The sequence below is a fragment of the Vipera berus genome (genome assembly GCF_964194415.1).
Source record: "Vipera berus genome assembly, chromosome: 2".
Lineage (NCBI taxonomy): Eukaryota > Metazoa > Chordata > Lepidosauria > Squamata > Viperidae > Vipera > Vipera berus.
In genome coordinates, this window is record NC_138203.1 from 278,796,851 (window position 1) to 278,821,858 (window position 25,008).

At 42.5% G+C, this 25,008-nt stretch overlaps 2 protein-coding genes across 9 annotated transcripts in view; both read left to right on the forward strand.

The window, feature by feature from the left end:
• The window catches only part of LOC308661196 (uncharacterized protein), a 118,797-nt gene that overhangs the window by 88,098 nt on the left and 5,691 nt on the right, over positions 1 to 25,008 (forward strand). For 2 of the 6 annotated variants that reach the window (XM_081316049.1, XM_081316050.1), the window contains exons 1-2: positions 22,872 to 23,032; positions 24,037 to 24,281. The exons of 1 other annotated variant lie outside the window; for it this stretch is intronic. The gene's annotated coding sequence lies outside the window, so the exon portion shown is untranslated. Of the gene's footprint in view, positions 104 to 22,871; positions 23,033 to 23,441; positions 23,657 to 24,036; positions 24,282 to 25,008 lie in introns of those variants that run through there. 3 more of the 6 variants (XM_081316052.1, XM_081316051.1, XM_081316053.1) reach the window with 3 other exon arrangements.
• On the forward strand, positions 1,771 to 14,964 carry LOC308661225 (uncharacterized protein). 3 transcript variants are annotated; one of them, XR_014024915.1, is made up of 3 exons: positions 1,771 to 2,016; positions 6,838 to 9,139; positions 14,057 to 14,964. XR_014024915.1 is itself a non-coding variant. In XM_081316124.1 (2 exons), exon 2 carries the CDS (start codon positions 6,928 to 6,930, stop codon positions 8,134 to 8,136), a length of 1,209 nt encoding a protein of 402 aa, XP_081172250.1. In that variant the 5' UTR covers positions 1,771 to 2,016; positions 6,838 to 6,927; the 3' UTR covers positions 8,137 to 9,141. The 3 variants fall into 3 exon arrangements, 1 of the variants encoding a protein (XP_081172250.1); XM_081316124.1 differs by lacking the exon at positions 14,057 to 14,964 and having other exon boundaries at positions 6,838 to 9,141; XR_014024916.1 differs by lacking the exon at positions 1,771 to 2,016 and having other exon boundaries at positions 6,601 to 9,139.

Consider the following 25,008-nt stretch of genomic DNA (forward strand, 5'->3'; position numbering starts at 1 on the left):
GAGAGGCTTCTGGATCCCGATCCCGGCAGTCCTGGCTGCTCTCCTCCCTCCGGCCTTCGGGGCGCCCCTCCCGCCAGGAGAGCTTTTCCCCGCAAGCAGAAAGGTAGCTGCGGATCCGCCTCTTCGTCCTGCAGGGATTTCCTTGGGGAGATTCGGCTCTGGCGTCGCCTGCAGAGAGCGGATCCCTTCCCTTCCCTCCAGGGGGGCAAAGGGGGATCCCTCCCCGGACTGGATCTGCCCCCTCCTCGCCCGGCCGAGCCTCCCCGTGGGGATCCGGGTGGATCCGGGAAGGAGCTTTGTTGCAGTTGCTTTCAGAAGGTCTCTCTGCGGTCCGTTTGAACGGCTTCCCTTTTCCTCGACTGCAGTTGCAAAAATGGGAGTAAACGAAGCTTCGAAACATCCATTTGTATTTACTGTTTTTAGTGGGCATATATTTAATTCTTTTTTAACTTTTGTAACTTTGTATTTTTTTTTTATTCTTGCCCTGTTCACCGCCCTGAGTCCTTCGGGAGAAGGGCGGTATATAAATAAAATTATTATTATTATTATTATTATTATTATTATTATTATTATTATTATTATTATTATTATTATTATTATTATTATTATTATTATTATTATTATTATTATTATTTATTGAGATTGGTAGTCTGCTGTTAACACACCCTGACCTCATTTGCAACGGGTGCTGGAGGGTTTGGGGGGGGGAAAGAAAAACAAATTTAAATTAATTGAGTTTCGTGCTGTCTTAACCCACAGAAGAGACCCTCTTTCTTTGTTGCGCTGCCCGAAAGGCGAAAAATAAAATCCTTCATTCATTTTGATGCTACACTTTGCTTCTGTTTTTTTTTTAAAAAAAATGGGTAGAATTTCTAAACTTCATATTTTCCTTCTTTTGCTCTGAAGAGGCTGTGATGTGGCTGTGGATGTTTTCCAAAGCACCAAGGCATTTTTGAGGCTGGTCTTGTGGGCAGGTAATAAAACAAGCTGATTGATGGCCTGAAAGCAGGTCAAGAAGCAACGGATGGAAACTAGTCAAGGAGAGGAGCAACCTAGAACTGAGGAGAAACTTCCTGACAGTTAGAACAATTAACCTGTGGAACAACCTGCCTCCAGAAGCGGTGAATGCTCCAACACTGGAGGTTTTTAAGAAGAGACTGGACAGCCATTTGTCTCAAATGGTATAGGGTTTCCTGCCTTATTTATTTATTTATTTTAATTCCATTTATATCCCGCCCTTCTCCGAAGACTCAGGGCGGCTTACAAGCAGGGGGTTGGACTAGATGACCTCCAAGGTCCCTTCCAACTACTACTACTTCTTCTTCTTCTTCTTCTTCTTATTATTATTATTATTATTATTATTATTATTATTATTATTATTATTATTATTATTATTACTATTATTATAAAAGACTGACTTTCCTAATTGTAAATATTTTTTGAAACACCTGCCTGGAATCTTTGTGGCCTTCCAACCTCCAAAAAGAGCAGGGAAGCGCAGCCTTTTCCCCACATGCTTTGACCCATCTGATCTCTCTCATATTCCATTGAGTTTTCCTACTCACAACTCTGCCTTGATCCCTGTTGGACTTCATCTTGCTGGTTTCTTTGATTTTGGCTCATCAAGACCTTTTTGAATCGCGATTCTATCTCCATTATTTTGCATTGTGAACAATTACATATTCTCATCTCTCTTCCAGGTCATTTACAGATTATGTTCAGCATTACTGTTGGCATCTGAGCCTTTTTTCATTTCTCATTGCAGGAAACCAGTGAGGATGTGGCCATGAACTCCGTAGAGGAGAAGGGGCCTTCTTGGATCGGGACCCACTATCCTTTGGCCAGGACTCCGTTCTAGAGAATTTGGAAATTGTGGTCCAATTGGAGAAGCAGCTTCTTACACAAAGGGCCAATCGATTAAGGAGAAATCAAACTGGTCAGCAGTGAGGGTCATCCCTGGCCTTGCGTCAGAGGGGGAACAAGTGACCCAGGGACCTCTTAGCTGCAGCTTTAAAAGTGAGTAAACAAATCTTGGTCAAATCTTGGTTTGGAAAATAACCATTTTTTTATTTTTATTGGAAAAATGAGCATAGTAGAAAAATTGGGCTTTGCTTCAAAGGTGCTGGATGAAGGTATAATATAGTTCCATTGAGGTCCTCACGCTGAGTGCTGTTGGTCAGCCAGTTAGGAATCCATCTGGTGGTGATGCTGTCTATCCCACATTTTTCTCTCTTACCAAGAAAGTGGCTGTGCTCTGTTTTGTCAAGTACCTTACTGAGGCCCAAGTATATTATATCCACTGAATTTCGCTATTCCACTGTTTTAGTCACTTTGTCAAGGAATTTAATAAGTTTTGTCAAGCGTGATCTCTTTTTGACATAGCCATGTTGGCTTCTAGTAAGATTTGTCTGTTTCTGGGCTTTCTGGATTATCTTTTCCGGGATCTTCCCAGGTACTGATGTCAGGCTGATTGGTCTGTAATTTCCGGGATCTATTTTTTCCCCTTTTTGTAATATTTTATAAAACATACAAAATGTGTCCAGGATCAAGAAGTCGTAATCGGATGAAGCTCATGAGTGCAAAAAGTCAGAAGAAGCAGGAAAAAGGGATAAGAATCCGGAATAACTTGCTTACACTAGCCTGAAGTCTCTTTCCTTGCCTTTTGCTTATGCAGTGCCTTAGTTTTGGGTATTTCTGGTACTTTGTCCTGGATTTATGACTACAATTGGCACTGGAGTTTTGGTCATTGAGCAAATTAGAGCCTTGGTGGAGCAGTAGGCTAATACCTCCTTACGTAATACCAGCTGCCTGCAATTAGTGCAGGTTCACATCCCACCAGGCTCAAGGTTGACTCAGCCTTCCATCCTTCCGAGGTAGGTAAAATGAGGACCCAGATTGTTGGGGGCAATAAGCTGACTTTGTAATAATGCTGCTTGGGGGGGGCGAAAGCCCTAATAAGCAGGCATATACGTAGAATGAAGGCTATTGCTAAGCACATTGGTTTGTGCTTAAAATTGTAAGCCGCCCTGAGTCTTCGGAGAAGGGCGGGATATAAATTTTTTAAAAAAATTTTTAATTCCATTTATATCCCGCCCTTCTCCGAAGACTCAGGGTGGCTTAGAAGCTTAGCAGTAGCCTTCATTCTATGTATATGCCTGCTTATTAGGGCTTTCACACACACCCCAAGCGGCATTATTACAAAGTCAGCTTAATTGCCCCCAACAATCTGGCTCCTCATTTTACCTACCTCGGAAGGATGGAAGGCTGAGTCAACCTTGAGCCTGGTGGGACTCGAACCTGCACTAATTGCAGGCAGCTGGTGTTACTTAAGGAGGCATTAGCCCACTGCTCCACCAAGGCTCCTTTAATGGGATTAAAAAATATATTACCGTAGTCATTAAGTAAAATGTCACAAGAGAGCTTGACTGCAATCCTGTACTCCAGGTGGTGGGTTGTGTCATTAAGCAGATGAAGTCCCAGGTAAGAAATGTGGGGTTGTCTGAAGTGGGCAGGAGAGGCCTTTGTGAGTCCTGGCACAGGCCACGTTTGACTTGAGGAGGTCCTGGAGAAGCTTAGAGATGCTTTGGGACACGTTGCTTAGAAACATGTATGGAACATGCAGCTTGGAGAATGGCGCAAGGCTGCAAAGGCCTCCGGTCCAGGGATTAAGGCTTCATTTCTTTTCTTTTTTTTTTTTAAAAAAACAGTTTTTATTAATTTTCCAGTTTTACATCCAAATATTTAGGAAGCAACGTGGTCATTATGTAATCAATATTCCAATAACAAGATCTTTTGTACATGTCTCAGGTTACTTCATCAAAAATTCCCTATTTCCCTTAATTACTATATCCCATTGAAGTTAGTACATTTCTAATTATAACACGATCAGTTAAAACATGCATCAATATATTTTTACTTACAGATATCCATGTCCTGTTTTTAAATTTTACCTAATTTCAATTAGAGCATTCCAATTTGGCCTTTAAGGTCCATAATATTTAGATTTCGGGTAACCCGAATTTCCCTTATTTCATTACATAGTAGTTGTCATATCTAAAATACACATATTGCTTACTTAAATATATTCTTATTTGATTTCACAGATATATTCTATTTCTTATCCTAGTACCTCATCATTTACTAATAAAGTATCCTTTATTGTCTCAATCCATCATTCAAAACTATATTCTAATAGCTAAATTTCATTTCCCTTGCAAATCTAAATCCTAAATATTAAAACTATCTTTTAAAGTCTCCCTTTAGCCCAGACATGTCAAACACAAGGCCCGGGGGCCGGATGCGGCCCGCGAAGTGGTTTCATGTGGCCCGCAAAGCCATCCTGGAAACAGTGAGGGACCGGCCCCCACTGCCTTGGCCCTGGCCCAGAGACCCTCCTCCTGCCAGAGACCCTCAGATCTGTCCCACTCCTGCCCAGGCCCCCATAGGCACCCTTGATGCAAACGATGTAGAGCTGGCCACGCCCACCCAGTAGGCCACACCCACTCCAGCCACACCCACCCAGTAGGCCATGCCCACCCTGGCCATTACCCACCTGGCCCCCTGAGGGCAACCGCAATGCTGATGCGGCTCTCAATGAAATTGAGTTTGACACCCCTGCTTTAGCCCATTAAGTGAAGTTTTAGGCTCTTCCATTATAAATTTTTTAAAAATCCCATTTTTTAAGTCTAACTCTGGCTTTCTTTTTTTTGCCAAGCGCGCTTCCATACCAGTGCCTTTAAATCCTCAAGTGGATCTCCCTTCATTCCTACATGTTATTTGAATCAAGGGAGACCATCCAGTTGTCAATTTTTCAAAGGAACTGGCCCCTTTGTAATCATTAAATTGTTGCCCTAATAGTTCAAATCTTCATGTTTGGTTTAGTAATATTGGTCGTCAGTTCAGTCTGGTCGTCTTCTGGTTTCACCTGGCTTGGGTAAGAAGTCATGTCCAATGTTGTAGTTGTTTGGTTGTGTAGATTCTCAATATGCTGTATTTGTTGATCTTTAGCACCCTCCATCTTAGTGTTGCTTTCTTCAGCTTCTGTCGCTTTTTGAATTGTAGATTTTTTAGTTGAAATCAAGGTTTAGCTATCAAAATTCTCAGTGGATTGTATTTGTTGTTCTTTAAAGTGTCTTGATGTTAATTTCTTCCTCTTCTGTTGCTTTTTGGATTGTAAGTTCATCAGTTGAAATAAGGGCTTCAGTTTGTAAATTTAGGCTGGCACCTTTGTCTTTCAATCTGGAATTCATTAGTTCAGTAGCTTCAAGGATTTTTTCAAGTATAAGCTTATAGCTAAGTTATGAGTAGTATTCTTCCATTTCTAAGGTGTTTACAGATAGTCCTTTAGTGGAGGCTATTTTTTGATAAGAGTCAGTGAATGTTCACCTCCACTATTCCTAGGAGTTGTTTTCACCGTCCAGCTGTTTCAAGTTCTTATCTTTTTTTAGATAATGGCAAGGATAAATCTAGGCTGTAAGCAGGTCTCACAGTAAAAAAAAAATTCACTTGCTATACCAGGCTTCACCACAAGATGTCCCTGATAGCATGTAATTTTTTTTTCCAAACTCAAGCTTTTATCGAGGTTTTTTTCCAGCTTAACAAATAGATAAGGTAATAGGAAATTTTTGGGACTCCAAATATCTAAAAGGTGCAAGTCCAATCATTTAGTTGTTTAGTTTAGTTATTCTTTTCTTTTGTTTTCTGAAGCTTTAATTCCCCAGGTAGGCAAATGCTGCCATTCCAAAGGGGGGGAAGAAATTTTCAAAACACTCCCACAGAAAAGTAGTTGGGGATAAAAGAAATGTAAGGTAAGGTTTCACCCAATTCCTCCGTGTTGCTTTCGTTGTGCTTGGTGATGATTTTGGCTTTTGGCTGGTGATGGCTGGTGACGGCCGATCTTTTCTTCATTGATCCAAAGGAGCTACTCCGGATCAAATGGAAGGGCTACCGCCCTTCCGCGATCAGTCAGAGGTCCTCCTCACGGTCGTCGCCCCTCCAAGGCGACTTTCGACCCTTTTCAGGGTCTCCCAACGGAGGAAAACCAGGCAGCGGAGAGAGCACTCTCCTCGCACGTCTGCCGGTGCTGCGATCACAAACCGGAAGCCAAGGCCTCATTTCTAAGTGGCAGCAGTAACAGTGGGCTGAAGTCCAGTCCTGGGGTCAATGGCCACTGGCTGAAACAGTTGAAGGCCCCAGGCCTCCATTTAAAACCCAGCCCCAGCATTGCTGTCAATGGGCTGCTTTGCATGGCTGGACTGGGGGTGACTCAGACTTCCAGGAGTGACTGCAGCTTTACATCTACTTTAGCACCCCCAACTCATGGGGGGGGCTGTTCCAGGTCTCCAGAAACAACCACCCCCCCACCCCCCCACACACACCTCCGAGACACTACCATGTCCCTTGGCTGGGCCTTCCTCCATTTAAGAAACCGTAAGATCACTTAATATCCGGAAAGAGGAGTTTGAGATTACGGTTGTTGAGAGAAGCAGTCGCCTGACCATTCATCTAACCACTGCTTCACTGAACGACCGAGATTCCAGTCCCAATTTCGGTCATAAGTTGGGGACTACCTCTACATTTCGAGCTTCTTTTTCACCTTGTCATACGTAGGACAAAAACAGAGGAGAAAAGTTTAGAGTCAATGAACAGCAGAAGAATTTGCCTCCTACACATGTGGGGGTGTCAAAAATCACTGGAGATTTTGTCTCGGGTCTACCGAGGACCCACATCCCATTCTGGGTTAGGAGGTGAGACTGGAAGATTTTCAAGGTCCCTTCCAAATCGAAGATGTTGTGATTCTCTCTGTGTTTTTTTTTATTCTTGTATTCTTTTTTCCAGAAGGAGAACAATTGCGACCAAAGATTTACCTGCAAGACAACTATTAATAGATTGTAGAAAGTCAGCCCAAAGCAGAAAGCATCAGAAGGGATGGAGGCTGGGAAACTCTTGGATCCCCCATCAGACACAAGCAGCACTCCGGAAAACCAGAAAAAAACACATGAATGCTCAGAGTGTGGGAAATCCTTTGCTCACAAGAAGGTCCACGTGGGAAGGGGATCCAGTCAAGGTTTGGAGGGTGAGAAATCCTTCTCTGGAAAAGACGCCAAAGATCCCAGAAGACCCCCCGGCCAAAACCCCTATAAATGTGAGGAATGCAACTTACGCTGTGGTCAAAAGTCACGCCTTCTTACACATCAGAAAACCCACACTGGAGAGAAACCTTATCAGTGTCTGGAATGTGGGAAATCTTTTCTTCAAATAGGAAAACTCAGAATCCATGAGAGGACTCACACAGGGGAGAAACCTTACAAGTGTTGGGAATGTGGGAAGAGCTTTTCTAGTCTTGGAAGTCTTCGGCTTCATAAAAAGACTCATGCAGGAATAAGACCTTACAGATGCTTTGAGTGTGGGAAATGTTTCACCCAGAGTTCAGCTCTTCGGAGACACGAGAAAACACACACGGGAGAGAAAAATGAAAAATGCCCTGAATGTGGGAAATGTTTTACCTTGAAATCATACCTGGTGCAACATCAGAGAATTCACACTGGAGAGAGACCCTATGAATGCCCAGAGTGTGAGACCCGATTTGTGGATTCTTCTAAGCTTTGGAGACACCAGAAGGGGCACAAAGGGGAGAAACCCTATCAATGTGGGCAATGTGGGAAATGCTTTATCCAAAAATACCAGCTTAGAAGGCATCAGAGGGTTCACACAGGAGAGAAGCCATACAGATGCCTAGAATGTGGAAAATCTTTTGCTCAAAAGGAAAACCTGTGGGCACATCATAAAACCCACACAGGGGAGAAGCTATACGGATGCCTAGAATGTGGAAAATCTTTTGCCCTAAAGGGAACCCTTTTGGCACATCAAAAAACCCACACAGGGGAGAAGCCACATCAATGCTTCGAATGTGGACAATTTTATTCTTCCACATCAAACCTTAGGAGTCATGTAAAAATTCACACAGGGGAAAAAAATTACAAATGTTTAGACTGTGGGAGAACATTTGCTCATTCATCTCACCATAGACGTCACACCCGAATCCATACAGGAGAGAAGCCCCATAAATGCTCAGAGTGCGATAAATGTTTTTCTCAAAAGAATACTCTTGTGATACATCAGCGAATCCACACTTGAGAAAAACCACACACATGTCTGGAGTGTAGGGAATGTTTTGGTCAACCTTCAGCACTTCGCAAGCAGACCTGAAGTCACACAGGGGTGTCGCCTTACAAATGTGCAGTGTGTGAGAAAACTTTTTATTGTCAATCTCAGCTAAAAATGCATTAGACTGGAGGCTAAAACATATAGGGAACGGTTGCTGGAATTGGGTATGTGTAGTTTAACGAAGAGAAGGGTGAGGGGTGACATGATAGCAGTGTTCCAATATCTCAGGGGCTGCCCCAAAGAAGAGGGAGTCAAGCTATTCTCCAAAGCACCTGAAAGCAGGACAAGAAGCAATGGATGGAAACTAGTCAAGGAGAGAAGCAACCTAGAACTAAGGAGAAACTTCCTGACAGTTAGAACAACTAACCAGTGGAACAACCTGCCTCCAGAAGTGGTGAATGCTCCAACACTGGAAGTTTTTAAGAAGAGACTGGACAGCCATTGGCCTGAAATGGTATAGGGTTTCCTGCCTGAGCAGGGGGTTGGACTAGATGACCTCCAAGGTCCCTTCCAACTTATTATTATTATAAAAGTCCATAGTAGAGGTAAATATTTTCAGTTGTGAACAATGTTGGATTTTTTTTTTGAAAAGTGACACCTTGCAATTTGCCAGGAATTTTACACAGTGTGAGAAGGGAAAACCCACCATTGTTTGGCGTGGAGAAAATGTTTTCCTTAGTCAAGGAGTCTCAAAATCCCATCCCAGATCACACAGTGAAGCGAAAGGGCGTAAACATTGGGAGCGTGAGGATCTTTTGTTCACAAAGCGGGATTAGTAAGTGACCAGAATGATTCCATAAAAGTGTCATAACTGTGTGTGGAGTTTTGAAAGCTACAGGTAGTCCTTGACTTACGACCACAACTAGGAAGGCACTTCCGGTCATAAATTGCTACCGTCCTAAGTCGAGGCACCCAGATGTTTTTGTTAATTTTTTTTTCCTACGCCTTTTTTGGTCAGTGAGGAGAACTGAAGGTTTAGAGAAAAAGGGGTTGTTAGAATATGTTGTTGAAAAAATGGTTTGTTTAACAGAGTATTATTAATACACAGTGGAAGTTGTACTGGGACTTTTAGGCAAACAGTAATGCACTAACACGAGTTTTATAACTTATTTTTACTCAGACAACAAAAAGAAACACAGTAAGAAATAGTCCAAGTATCAATCCAGTATCATGCACATAAAAGTCAGTCCATAAAAAACATAGTATCAAAATACAAAAGCTGCTTACCAATATCAAAAACAATATACACTGTAGCAAGCAGTTGATTCTTGAGAGAATAAATATCAAGTTAGCAAACAAGAGAACAAGAGGTATCCAAACACTAACATCAAACACATATACAAGAGCAACTATGTGTAACATCTAACTCTCTTTTATGTGGAATAATTACAGCCACACCCTTAGGCCGTTTAACTCCTTAAAGGTGCTTTTACTCCATTATATAATATTGTCACCCAAATCAAGTTTAATCTCTAACAATCTCCCCTTTTGGGTGGCATATTATACATATATTTTTACAATCTCAAATTACACATATCACAAACAGATTTATGCTTTATAGCACCCTGAGCTTTAGTAAACTGGTCAGCAATATTATCTTCAGTTGCACAATATTCCAGTTTAATCAAATTATCTTTAACACATTGTCTGACATTTAGATACCGTAGATCCGTATGTTTTGATCTAGTTTTCACTGCAGCATTAGTTGCTAATTTTATAGCTGCTTGATTGTCTTCATACACTTTTATTGGTTCATTACAATTTAAACCCATATCAAACAATAATTGTTTCCATACCAATAGCTCAGTACATAATAAAGATAAACAAGAAAATTCGGATTCAGTTGTTGATAAGCTTATATGCTTCTGTCTGTTAGATCTCCATCCTACTAAAGCGTTTCCCAATAATACAACCAATCCTGAAGTGGATTTCCTGATTACAGTATCAGATGCAAAACTAGCATCTGCAAATGCTTTTAGTTCCAATTCCTTTGTTGGCTCTAGATATAGAGAATAATGTATGGTGTGCTTCAAATATCTTAAAACTCTTTTCGCACCTTGCCAACATCTGGTTGTAGGATTCTCACAATATCTAGCTAAATGATTAACTGTAAATGCTATGTCAGGTCTTGACCAGTTACATAAATACATCAAGCTGCCTATTAATGATTGATATATCTTTTTATCAAAGACATTGCTGTTATCCGCTGAACTCTCAAAACCTTGAACCATAGGTGTTTTTACTGGTTTACAGTTTTCCATATTATAACGTTTCAGCAAACCATTAATTTTCTTAGCTTGAGACAGTTTAAATCCTTTACTAGTCCTGACAATATCCAGCCCTAGATAATGACTAATAGCTCCTAGATCTTTTACTCTAAATTTTCTTTTTAACCCTGAAATTATTTTTTCAGTTTCTGTTTCATCTTTTGCTATAATAGCAATATCATCAGTGAATAATAATAACAATGATAATTCACTATTTTGCTGTTTTATAAATAAACAAGGATCTGCAATACTAGCTTTAAATCCCAAACTATTTAACTCTTTTACTAAACATCTATTCCACTCATAACCTGACTGTTTTAAACCATACAAACTCTTATTCAGTTTCCAACAGTACCCTACCTTACTTTCTATTCCTGATGGAACTTTCATATATATATCATGGTTTAATGTTGCATGCAAATAAGCAGTTTCAATATCTACATGTTTTACACTATAATTCTTATTTGCTGCCCAAACTAAAGCAGCCCTAAGAGTGGAAGCTCTTAACGTTGGGGAAAATACTTCATCATAATCACTATTATTTTGTGCAAATCCTTGAGCAACTAATCTTGCTTTATGTATTACCTCTCCTGTAACACTTTCTTTCAGTTTAAAAACCCATTTACATCCAATTAACTTTTCTGTTTTAGGTATTTTAACCTCTTGATAAACATTAAGATCTTGCAAAGACTTTATTTCTTTATTCATAGCTACTTTCCAATTCTTTCTTTCATTCTCAGGATACATTTTTATTTCTTCAACATTAGAAGGTTCAATGTCTATTTGACAAATTAAACCTGCCTCAAAACGATCAGGCTGTCGTCTTTCCCTGTTAGACCTTCTGAGAATTATTGGACTTATAGGTACATTTACATTATTATCTTCTTCCTCTCCTGTCTCCACTATCAGTGGTTCTTGTTTGATCTCTCTAGCAGGTTCCTCCTCTTCTTTATCACTTTCATTTGAGGAGTTAGTTAAATCTTGTTGAGGAATATATACAATATCTTCTACCCTTTCCCAGCCTGACTGTTCCTGAAAAACAGCGCTAGAACTACAATAAATGTTTTTAGTACCTTTCTCCCAGAACCGATAAGACTTATGGTTTAACTCATAGCCAACAAAAAATAATTGTTTAGCTCTATGTTCTCCTTTATTTCTTATTGAACTTGGAATATGTACCCAAGCAGGTGTCCCAAATGTGTGAATATAACTAAGATTTGGTTTTCTCTTATACCATAAGGTATAAGGAATTTTACCTGTAGCTGAACTAACCACATTGTTTAAAATATGATTAGCACATTTTGCTGCTTCTCCCCATAAGCTATCAGGTAAACCAGAATCTTCAATCATAGATCTAATCATAGCTTGCAATGTTTGGCCCCTCCGTTCAACAAATGCATTATGCTGAGGTCTATAAGGAGCTGTACGTCTATGCTCTATTCCCTCTGAAACCAACAGCTCATTGAACTGTTTATTAACAAACTCAGTTCCATTGTCTGTTATTATGGTTTTTACATTTAACTGAGTTTTCCTTTGTACAAACTTGAGCCAATTAGATATTGTTTGTATAGTTTCAGTTTTTGACGTAAGGAGATAACAGAACCCATATCTGCTATAATGGTCTAGAATATTTAATATGTAGCAAGCACCCCCTAAACTGGGTTTCATAGGACCTATCAAATCCATAAATACCAGTTCTAATGGAGTTGTGGTTTTAAATCCATCTAACCTATTAGCTGGTGCTGCCCTGCTCTTTTCTCTACCACATACGTTACACTGCAGATATTTCTTACAAGCCTTTAACTTAAACCCATTAGACAAAGCTACAGTTCTTTTTAGTGTATTAAAATTCACATGACCCAATCTTCTATGTAATAAATGAATACATTCATCATGTGGTTTTTGATTTGTACAAGTAGTAGCCATTATAATAGGATCATTGCTAATTACAAACAAACCGTCTTTCATATTAGCTATTAAGTTCACTTCATTCTTTTGAATAAGACATTCCTCCCCTTGGAAAGTAACTTTAAAACCTGCTTCCAATAATACCTTAACTGATAATAGATTATAATCACATCTGGGAACATATAGCATTTCCAAATTTTGTTTTAAAAATGAACAGTAAACCTTACCCTCTCCAAAGACCTTGACTCTCCAGCCATTAGCCATAGAAATATATTTTGTACTAGACCTTATATTCTCAAAATCCCTTTTTATTTTTGAAATACAGTGTGTAGCTCCACTATCTACCACCCACCAATTGTGGTTATTAGTAGTTCTATTAGCTACAGCTACATTAATCAGCTTTTTATTCTTTCTATGGCTTTCCTTTCTCTGACAATTACTATTCTGACAAAACTTAGCAATATGTCCCTTTAACCCACAATTAAAGCATTTCCTTAAAATATAAGCAGATTCAGTCTTCTTTATTTCTTGTTGCAATGGCTCTCTCAACTGTTTTCTCTCCATACGACATCTTGATTCTTCCAACAACCTTCCAGTTATTGAAGAAACAGTTAGGTCTTCTTTGGACAAAACCTCCAAGGACGATACAAAGGCATCGTAGCTCTCATCCAATGATGATAAAATGATGTAAACCTGGTGAAGCTCTGAAAAAATAAGTTCTTTTTCTTGCAGTTCCAACAAAGTTGCTTTTATAAAGTTAAGGTGAGCTAACATATCGCCATTCTTTTCCAGTCTAGCTCTAAATAGCTTTCTGGTAAGATTTATATGAGCACCAACACTGTCCCGAACAAAAATCTTTTTCAACTTAGCCCAACATTTAGCAGCAGATTCTTCTCCACGCACATGGACTAGCTGTTGGTCTCCTAATGTTAGCCCAATGATAGATAAAGCCTTATCATTGTCTTTATTGAAGTCTACAATCTTCTTGTTATCTTCTTCATTAGTTGGATCCCAGGCAGTTACATCAGGAGGATTATGGACTATTTTCCAAAGACCTTGATTTTGTAATAGCAAACTACATTGTGTAGACCAGGATACGTAGTTTGACCCATTAAGCCGGGTAATGCAGAATGGATTGAATAGTCCTTGTGCCATTGTCTGAATTTGAAAACTCAGTTAGGAAATATAAATACAATACTGTGCCTGTCCTCAGCACCACACTGGTTCTGGGCCCATAACCATTGTTAGAATATGTTGTTGAAAAAATGGTTTGTTTAACAGAGTATTATTAATACACAGTGGAAGTTGTACTGGGACTTTTAGGCAAACAGTAATGCACTAACACGAGTTTTATAACTTATTTTTACTTAGACAACAAAAAGAAACACAGTAAGAAATAGTCCAAGTATCAATCCAGTATCATGCACATAAAAGTCAGTCCATAAAAAACATAGTATCAAAATACAAAAGCTGCTTACCAATATCAAAAACAATATACACTGTAGCAAGCAGTTGATTCTTGAGAGAATAAATATCAAGTTAGCAAACAAGAGAACAAGAGGTATCCAAACACTAACATCAAACACATATACAAGAGCAACTATGTGTAACATCTAACTCTCTTTTATGTGGAATAATTACAGCCACACCCTTAGGCCGTTTAACTCCTTAAAGGTGCTTTTACTCCATTATATAATATTGTCACCCAAATCAAGTTTAATCTCTAACAGGGGTGACAGGAACAAGGAATTCCAGACGGAAGGTGAAATTGTGGCTGAGTCGTGAGAAGAAGGGCACGTTCCCTGAAGGGAAGAAACTGGAAATGATGTTTGCTTAAAGGTGACAAGCTTCCATGAAGGTGGAGGAAACCTCCTCCAAAATCTGTGGGTGATCTGTCAGATTCTGCTTCAGTTTCTGCGCCCACCTGGCCACGTCCACCCAGCCACCACTCGTCCCATTCCCCCCACCAGGAAAGGGTCTTCGCCAGTGGTGTGTGTGTGTGTGTGTGCAACAGGAAAGTCGCACTTCCTGGGTCCTGATAGATGGCAAATTGTAACCATCCAGGGTCAGACTCAGTTGTTAGTTTTATAATGGTTTGTCTCCCCTTCTTCACCTGCTCCTTGCAAGCGAGCGAGTGCCCTGCCAGCCACGCTCACCTCAAACGAGTTCTGGTCTCGGGACGTGGGTTTGAATTGTTTTACTTCTTGAATGCGCGCTCCTCAAACACGTCTTGGTGTCTCCATGGACATTGATGCATGCCTTTGTACACCCATATCAGATTTTTTTTTTCAACCTCGACAACTTGGAAGATGTGTAGATTTCAAGTCCCAGAATTCCCCAGCCAGCGTGAATTCTGGGAGCTGAAGTCCACACATCATAAAGGTGATCCAGCTCGAGAAACACCGCTCTGTATGCAGGATAAGGATTCCCAATCAGCTCCACCTGTCTAATCTGGGACAGTCAGTATGGTCTAGTCCAGGGGTAGGCCACCTTGGCTCTTTTATGACTCGTGGACTTCAACTCCCAGAATTCCTGAGCCAGCACGGCTCAGCTTGGAAACCTCTCCCTTTCCCCTCAGCATGGCTGGCTCAGGAATTCTGGGAGTTGAAGTCCACGAGTCATAAAGCGGCCTAGGCCAGGGGTAGGCCACCTTGGCTCTTTTATGACTCATGGACTTCAACTCCCAGAATTCCTGAGCCAGCACGGCTCAGCTTGGAAACCTCTCCCTTTCCCCTCAGCATGGCTGGCTCAGGAATTCTGGGAGTTGAAGTCCACGAGTCATAAAGCGGCCTAGGCCAGGGGTAGGCCACCTTGGCTCTTTTATGACTCGTGGACTTCAACTCCCAGAATTCCTGAGCCAGCATGGCTCAGCTTGGAAACCTCTCCCTTTCCCCTCAGCATGGCTGGCTCAGGAATTCTGGGAGTTGAAGTCCACGAGTCATAAAAGAGCCAAGGTGGCCTACCCCTGGCCTAGTCTTAGGAGAAAGCAGGATGAGGGGAGGAAGGAAGATGCCTCTGGTTGTTTATTCAGTGATAAAGTGTTGATGTTGAATATGGTTGCTGAGGATGAAGAGGGAAAGTTTCTTTTTCCTATTATCTTTTTTGGAGGGATTCTTTTTCTTTTTTCCCCCTATTGTCTTTCTCATGTTTCCACACACAAAAAGCATCTTCACACATACATACTTGTATTGTTTCTTTGTTGGATCTCCGAATATAATCCTTAATAAAGTTATTCTTGAAAAAAATCAACAGGACTGTTTTCAGGTGTGAAAGGGGGAGGCTCAAAAAACTCAAAATGGCCGTCACATTGTGCCGTAGTGTTTAGTGAAAATCCTGATATATTTTTTTAGCTCTGTTAGGTGAGGCCTTTTAAAATGGTCAGAGGTTCAGTTGCGCAATAACTGCTGCCCTCTTGATTCTTTTGACTCCATCCTGTCTCACTGGAGAATTTTGACTTCTGGTGTTGAATTGAAAGATGTAGATTTCGAATGGAACTTTAGTCAAAATGTCTTGCGGGGATTTGGATGGGCCCCTGCTCTTAAGGGTGCGCCAGACCTATGGAACCGCTTGCCGGTTGGGCTCCGGACGGCCCCCGACCTTCGCTCCTTCCGGCGCGATCTCAAAACCTTTCTTTTTGAACAAGCAGGCCTGGTCTGATGGGTTGGGGTTGGGTTTTATAATTGGTTTTAACTTCAATATGTATTAATTTATTACGGGCATTGTTATTTAATTACTTTTTAATTTTTGTATCTGGTTTTTTATTATGTATTGCCCTGTTCACTGCCCTGAGTCCTTCGGGAGAAGGGCGGTATACAAATTAAATTATTAAATTAAATTAAATTAAATTAAATTAAATTAAATTAAATTAAGGGCAGATCATTGGCTACTTCAGGTGCCTGACACACTCGTGATTAATTGAACCACATCTTAGAAAACTGATTGTAGGTCACAGGAAGTGCAACTTTGTCATATGTAATCAGTTCAGTGCAAATTATAAATTTTTATTTTTATTTATTTTAATCCCATTTATATCCTTCCCTTCTCCGAAGACTCAGGGCGGCTTACAATCTAAAGCACAAATCAATGTGCTTAGCAATAGCCCACCGCCCTGTGCGCTCCCACAGAGAGGGCCTCCTCAGGGTACCACCGCTCAAGGAATGTCGACTGGTGGCGCCCAGGGGGAGGGCATTCTCAGTGGGTGCGCCAGCCCTCTGGAACTGCTTACCAACTGAAATCCGGATGGCCCCCGACCTCCGCACCTTCCGACGCGACTTAAAGACTTACCTATTCCAACAGTCCGGCCTGGCCTGATAGCTCTGACAGCTTTAATTGGGGTCCCAGTTTGTTTTGCTTTGATTATTGTTTTCAATACTGTTTCACTTTGTTGCCTGTCCTACTCTGTACACCGCCCCGAGTCCCTCGGGAGAAGGGCGGTTTATAAAAACAAATAAATAAAATAAATAAATAAATATGCCTGCTTATTAGGGCTTTTGGGCCCCCCAGCGGCATTATTACAAAGTCAGCTTAATTGCCCCCAACAATCTGGCTCCTCATTTTACCTACCTCGGAAGGATGGAAGGCTGAGTCAACCTTGAGCCTGGTGGGACTCGAACCTGCACTAATTGCAGGCAGCTGGTGTTACTTAAGGAGGCATTAGCCCACTGCTCCACCAAATTGATACCAGGTTGTGGTTCATGCAAACCAAAATTCACTCAATGTGAGGCTAGTGTGTGTGTGTGTGTGGTTTAAAGTGCTCATGATGGAGGGTCACACAAGCATTACACCAGTGGCTATCACAGAGCACTCTAAGGTCTGAAGATAATCTGAATTAAAAAAATCTGAGAACTTAAAATTTTTACTATCCAGTTAAAGGGGAACACCAACGAAGTCTTCCAGCAGCTCCCAAAAAAGGCAGCTGTAGATTGCTGGGACTTTGAAGGGTCCCTGAGTGGTTGGTTCTCACCGTGGGAGATGAAACGCAGGCAAGATGTCCATAGCAGAGAAGCTGCATTTATTGACCTACGGTCCAAGCCCTATCCCAGCCTCCTCTCTGAGGGCTGGATATGTAGGTCATGGATGAAGGCTGCAGAAAGCCAAGGCTTAATGCTTCCTAGGAGATCCCTTCTTTGATTGACAGCCACAGTCCAGCCCAGGAATGGATGAGGTTCCCTCTCAACTGATGGAGGGATGAGAAGCTCCATGCACTGAGACAATAAGGGGCTCTTTGGCCAGAGCTGGTGTGGGGACCTTGGTGTCCTCTGAGCTTGGTTGTTTTCTTGCAGACGTTTCATTGCCCAACTAGGTAACATTATCACTGCCAGGTAACATGAATTAACCAATTATAGGTTTACCCACTTGTCTTGTTGGGGTACGCATATGAGAGGATCTCATTTTATGGGATTTTTTTGTGGCCAATAAGCAATAAGCAAACCCCCTGCAAATTGTGATCCGATGGATGCAAGATCATGGAACTGGTGGTAAGAGCCACCTGGTTACCAAGTGCTCACAATGTGGTTAGATAACCTGGGGGGAGAGGCAACACTTTACAGTGGTCAGAAGTAGTTCATGGACCCATAATGCTTGCTGCAAGTTGAGAACTACCTGTAATGAAACCTTGATAGACCCTGGATCATTCGCCAAAGGGGGTGAGTTATTGCCCCCCGTTGATAGGGCCCGCAACCTGGGTGTCCTCCTAGACTCACAGCTCTCCTTAGAAGATCACATAGGAGCTGTGACCAGGGGGGCCTTCACTCGGGTTCGCCTGGTGCGCCAACTACGACCCTATCTGGACCTGGATGCCTTGCGTACAGTCACCCATGCACTTGTGACCTCTCGCCTTGACTACTGCAACGCTCTTTACATGGGGCTGCCCTTGAGAGCCACTCGGAAGTTTCAGCTGGTACAGAGTGCAGCTGCACGAACACTTTTGGGGGCTTCCCGATACTCCCATATTACACCTCTCCTCCGTGAGCTGCACTGGCTTCCAGTTGCCTCCCGAGTGAAATTCAAGGTGCTAGTGATGACATACAAAGCCCTACATGGCATGGGTCCGGATTACCTACGGGAGCACCTACTGCCAGCCTCAACACCCCTCCGTCCTGTGCGCTCCCACAGAGAGGGCCTCCTCAGGGTGCCACCGGTCAGAGAATGCCGGCTGGTGGCCCCCAGGGGGAGAGCATTCTCGGTGGGTGCGCCAACCCTCTGGAACTGCTTGCTTGCCGAAATACGGATGGCCCCCGACCTTCGCACCTTCCGGCGTGACTTAAAAACCTACCTATTCCAGCAAGCCGGCCTGGCCTGATAGATTCTGGGGTTTCATTTGTTTTACTATTGTTTTACTGTATACTTGCCATGCTCTGTACACCGCCCCGAGTCCTTCGGGAGAAGGGCGGTATATAAAAACAAACAAATAAATAAATAAAATAAATAAATGCTTGGAATACTGTAAAATACCTCACTGAGACCTTAGGAGGCCCTGAAGAATCCACGAGAAAAAGAAATTGTGCGTCTGGTGTGCGTGAAATATTTTTCTGGAATGGCTTGGAACAGGACCTGATTTTCCTTACAGCTGTAGTCAAATTGTGCCATACTGTGCGGTCAGAATCCGGTTGTTCTTTGGTAGCTATCTTCAGGTGCCTGACACACTCACGATTAATTGAACCACATCCTAGGAAACACTTTGTAGGTCACAGGAAGTGCAACTTTGAATTCTACGTGTCCTTTTTATCTTTCAATTTATCAGAGAGTTCTTTATGCAGGCGTTTCATTACCCAGCTAGGTAACATTATCAGTTCTAGGTGACATTGTTAGCAGGGATGCTGTTCCCTAATTGGGTAATGAAACATCTGCAAGGAAGCCACCAAGCTCAGAGAGCACCAAAGTCCTCGCAGTTCAGCCCTGAGCTACAAACAATCCATTTGGGAGCTGAAGCCTCTTGGATCCTCCATCCTTCTCCAGCGTGTTTGGCGTGATCCCCATTGAGAGCAATGCATGTGTCCAGTCCAGTCTTTTTCAAGAATTCTTCATAAAAGTTCCACTGTGGAGCAAGCAGAGTTTTTGTGTGATTGAAGAAATTCATCCTTCTTGACTTCTTGGTGTTTGTAGTAGAGTCAGCATTATATTGTAAGAATATTGTGCAATGTTCAATTTAGTGTGAACTGGTTACCAGGCTGTGTTTCATGTGACCCAAAATTCATGTCAGGCTTTTCTGTGTGCAATTAAGGCTTTTGTGTGTACAGCTGTGGTTTTAAGTATACATTTAAATTTTTTAAGGATATTCTTGTTATTTATTACTGATGTTTCATTATTATTCATATACTATATTATATTAAATGTTTTTCTTTCCAATTTACATCTGTCTGGAACCAATTATTCTATTTTCCATAGAGAAATAGAGAAACTTCAAATAGTCTAAATTTCATGCAATCTTTTTCTGGGATTCCTTAGCGTCAGTAAAACCAGACCTACCTTAACTCCTCGGTTGTCCTGAACTGTGGTTAATTCTCTTCTCCTCCGTCCTCCGTGAAATGGCATCTCATCCCCAGCGCAACACAGCATAAAGTTTTCCTGGCTGTTTCAGTGTGAAAGTGGCCTTTTCCCTCTGATCTCATAGAAACATCCTTTATGACATAGTTGCTGATGTGCCCAGAAGCTGGGATCTGCCCGACTCCTATTGGCTGCTTCAGGGGGCTCCTGACATCTTCCCTCCCCCTCCAAGCACGGGGTGGGGGCCCCTGTGAGCACCTTGATCCCAACACCTGGTTCCCCAGAGGCGCCTGGTACCCTGATGCTGGTCAGGTCTTATGGGGCCGTGGAAGTTCAGCACACGCAGCCTTCAGCCTGCGATAACGGACTTCGCTCACAAAAGCCATGACTCAGATCAATAACGGGCAGACTCCATTACAGTTTTAAGTTGAGGACCACCTGAACATATTTATTTTCATTTCTTTTATTATCAAGTTTAGACACCAACCTCCTAACTCACTCTCCGATTGACTTATTTCACTAGGTGGCAAAACATTTATCTGTCCATTTGAACCAGTGGGTCTCCTTCCTGGTCCGGCTAGATGGCAAATCGTATGGGTCAGGATCTGGGTTAATTATCATTTTCTATAATGGTTTGTCTCCCTTTCCTTCTTCAGCTGCTCCTTGCAAGTGAGCAAGGGCACTTGCCAGCCACACTGATCTTGAACACGTTCTGGTCTTAAATATGTATTTGGATCCTTACATTTCTCCTTCTCCTTGAAGGCCTGATGACTTTCATTAACATGCACACTCCTTAAACACGCCTATGTGGCTACATGGACACTGGTGTATACCTATGTACATCTTTATCAGTGTTTCTGAAGCTTGACAACTTTTAACATGTATGGATTTCAACTCCCAGAATTCCTCAGCCAGCATGAATTCTGAGAGTTGTTGTCCACACATCTTAAAAGACCACTCCCAATGCATACCCCCTATGTGCAAACAGAAAAACCAGTTTGGCCTAGTGGTCAAGGCACTGGGCTAGAAAGTAGACCATGAGTTCAAGGCTAGCCTTGGCCCCAAAAATACAGCTGAGTAACCTTATTACTCTCTCAGCCTCACCTACCTCGCAGGGTTCTTCTGAGGAAAATAGACATCTTCTGTGTCTTCATTTTTTCCCCTAAAACTAATAAAGGTGCAATATAAAGAAATTGAAAATAAAAAGTAAAATCATTTCCACTCTGCAGCGGCTTGGTATTTTGAAGCTGGTTGGTTTCCCCATTTTGTATTGCCCCTAGGGAGAACAAGCATGAGATCTGGGCTTCTTCCCCCCCCCCCCCGCCAAACTCTCTTCTTTCTTGTCCTGGGGGCTCTGTGGATTAGGAGATGGGCAATCCAAAGAGTCGGAGACTCTGCAGAACACTCCTCCCCCACATGCTCCTGGTCTTAAGACGCCCCCCCACCCACCCAATTTAAATTCTCAGCATGGAGGATCATCATGTAACCTCTGCACCAGTGGCTGTTACAGATCACTGTAGGATGTGAAGATTACAGGTGTTAAAAACTCCTGGGTGTTAAATTCAATATTTACTATTCAGCTGGGAAGGAAGACCAATAAAGTCTTTTAGCTGGTAGAGAAAAAGGTAGCTATAGATTTTTGGGACATATTGGCACTCCGAATGCAGTTCCTAAACAGAAAAACCTAAAAAAGGTGTGTGTGTGTGTGTGTGTACACACATATACATACATACATACATACATACATATATACATATAGATATATATACATACATAAAGGTAAAGGTAAAGGTTCCCCCGCACATGCGTGCTAGTCGTTTCCAACTCTAGGGGCCGGTGCTCATCTCCGTTTCAAAGCCGGAGAGCCAGCGCTTGTCCGAGGACGTCTCCGTGGTCATCTGGCCGGCATGACTAGACACCAAAGGCGCACGGAACGCTGTTACCTTCCCACTGTAGCGGTCCCTATTTTTCTACTTGCATTTTTTACGTGCTTTCGAACTGCTAGGTTGGCAGAAGCTGGGACGAGTAACAGGCGCTCACTCTGTTATCGACCCGCCAAACTGCCGACCTTCTGATCGACAAGCTCAGCGTCCTAACCCACTGAGCCACCTTATATACATGCATATATATGCATATACATATACATATATATATACACACACACACACACACACACATATATCTATATGTCTATATCTATCTATATCTAATCTATCTACCTATATACATATACATACATATATATATACATATATATATATATATATATATATATATATATATATATATATATATATATATATATATATATATATATATATATATATATATATATATATACATATACATATGTCAAATACTTGTTAACTATTTAGATTACCTTGCTAGGCCCCAAACATGGGGCAAATCTTTATTTCCTGTTTTCAGCCTATCTTGAAGGCCATCGAACAGGCAGTAGTCACACCGGACAGCTCATATATTTATGTAAATTACTAACAAAGAATTAAGGGAGACTGAAATGCATTTCAAACTTATTAGTTTTCATCAGTCAGCCATACCCTTCTGAGATTCGAACCTGGTTCGAATCTCAGAAGGGTATGGCTGACTGATGAAAAGTAATAAGTTTGAAATGCATTTCAGTCTCCCTTAATTCTTTGTTAGTAATTTACACAAATATATACATATATAAATATATGTAAATTTTTTTGGATTGCTAACAATCCAAATTGCTAACAAAAAATTAGCAATCCAAAAAAATTTACACAAATATGAGCTGTCACTGTTGTAACTACAGCCTGTGGACCAAGTTGACCATCCTGTTTTTATAAAAGCCCAAACTGGAGCAGGAGGGGCAGCCTCATTACCAGCGTGCAGAGAGGGCGACTCTCTTTCCATGGGCAGAGGAAACCTGGACAGCGATGCTCCAAACTGGGAAGGCAGATTGGGGGAATGGGAGGAGCTGAGGGCGCAAAGGGGCGGGGCTGAAAGGCGGAGACCGAGAGGAGAGCCGAAGCCCCGCCCCCACCCTCCCGCTCGGTGGATTCCCCGCTTCCCTCCTTGTTTCCCGCTTCGCCCCGGCAGGATCGGCGCTGGATCCCTCGAGAGAGGCTTCTGGATCTCGATCAAGGGCAAGTCGGGCTGCTCTCCTCCCTCCGGCCTTCGGGGCGCCCCTCCCGCCAGGAGATCTTTTCCCCGCAAGCAGAAAGGTAGCTGCGGATCCGCCTCTTCGTCCTGCAGGGATTTCCTTGGGGAGATTCGGCTCTGGCGTCGCCTGCAGGGAGCGGATCCTTCCTTTCCCTCCAGGGGGGCAAAGGGGGGGGTCCCTCCCTGGGCTGGATCTGCCCCCTCCGAGGCTCCCCGCGGTGCTCCGGGTGGATCCGGGAGGGAGCTTTGGGGAAGTTGCGTTCCGAAGGTCTCTCTGCGGTCCGTCAGAGCAAGAGGTCTCCCGGCATGCGTATCCCGCACGTTCAGTTCCAGAAAATGGAGCAAACGGAGCTTTGTAATGAGGTACTAACACACACTGACCTCATTGCGATGGGGACGGGGGAGGGTTTATAGGGAACAGGAAAGGCTTAAATTAACTGAAGGCGGTTCATGTTTTTCTTGACCCTCCAGGAGATCCTCTTTCGCTGAGCTCAGTGCAGAAAGCTAACAATAAAATCCTTTGTTTGTAGGGCAACGTTTACTTTGGTTCTGCTTCAAAAAAGCCGGGACGGATTCCTAAACATTATATTGTCCTTGTTTTGCCCTGAAGAGGCTGTGATATGGTAGCCCCTTCTTGGTGGGTGTTGTTCAAAGGACACAAGTTTTCAGGCTGGTCCTGTGAGCAGGTAATAAAACAAGCTGATTGATGGCCAAAAGGCTGCCTTGCATAATTGTAAATATTTTTTGAAACACCTGCCTGGAATCTTTGTGGCCTCCCAGCCTCCAAAAAGAGCAGGAAAAAGCAGCAATTTCCACACATGCTCTGCCCCATTTGATCTCTCATATTCCATTGAGTTTTCCTACTCACAACTCTGCCTTGGTCCCTGTTGGACTTCATCTTGCTGGTTTCTTCCATTTTGGCTCATCAAGATCTTGTTGAATCGCGATTCTCCATTATTTTGTACCCTCCAGAAATAATTTCACATTTTCCTCCCTTTTCCAAGCCATTTGCAGATTATGTTCAGATTACTGTCAGCATCTGAGCCTTTTTCATTCCTCTTTGCAGGAGACCAGTGACGATGTGGCTGTGAGCTCCACAGAGGAGAAGTGGGGCGTTCTTGGATCGGGACCCACCAATCTTTGGCCGAGATTCTGCCCTAGAGAATTTGGAAATCGTGGCTCTGTTGGAGAAGCACCTTCCTGCACAAAGGATCAATCGATCAGGCAAGATCAAACGGTCAGCAGTCATACCTGGCCTTGACCCACAGGGAGAACAAGTGTCCCAGAGGCCTCTTAGCTGTATCTTTAAAGGTGAGTAAACAAATCTTAAGGGATTTGGTGGCTCAGTGGGTTAGGATGCTGAGCCTGTCGATCAGAAGGTCGGCAGTTTGGCGGGTCAAATTCCAAGTGCCGCGTAACAGAGTGAGCGCCTGTTACTCGTCCCAGCTTCTGCCCACCTAGCAGTTCGAAAGCACATAAAAATGCAAGTAGAAAAATAGGGACCCCTACGGTGGGAAGGTAACAGTGTTCTGTGCGCCTTTGGCGTCTAGTCATGCCGGCCACATGACCACGGATACATCCTCGGACAAGCGCTGGCTCTTCGGCTTTGAAATGGAGTTGGAAACGACTAGCACGCATGTGCAGGGGAACCTTTACCTTTACCTTAAACAAATCTTGGTTAAATCTTAGTTTGGAGAATAAGCATATATTTTTTTTAATCTATTTGACAAAAGAGCAGTGTAGAGAAATGTGTTTTGCTCCCAAGGTGCTGGATAAAGGTATAATACAATTCCATTCAGGAGTACGTGTTCAGTATGGTTGGTCAGCCAGTTAGGAATCCATCTGGTGGTGATGCTGTCTATCCCACATTTTTCTATCTTGTCAAGAAGTAGACTGTGCTCTGCTTTGTCACATGCCTTACTGAAATCCAGGTGCATCAGAGCTTGGTGACTGGAAAATCTGTCAATCTGATATGAGAAAATTGTCATCGTACATTTGTTGAGTCCCCAGAAATATTTGTAGCATAGAAAAAGGTTTT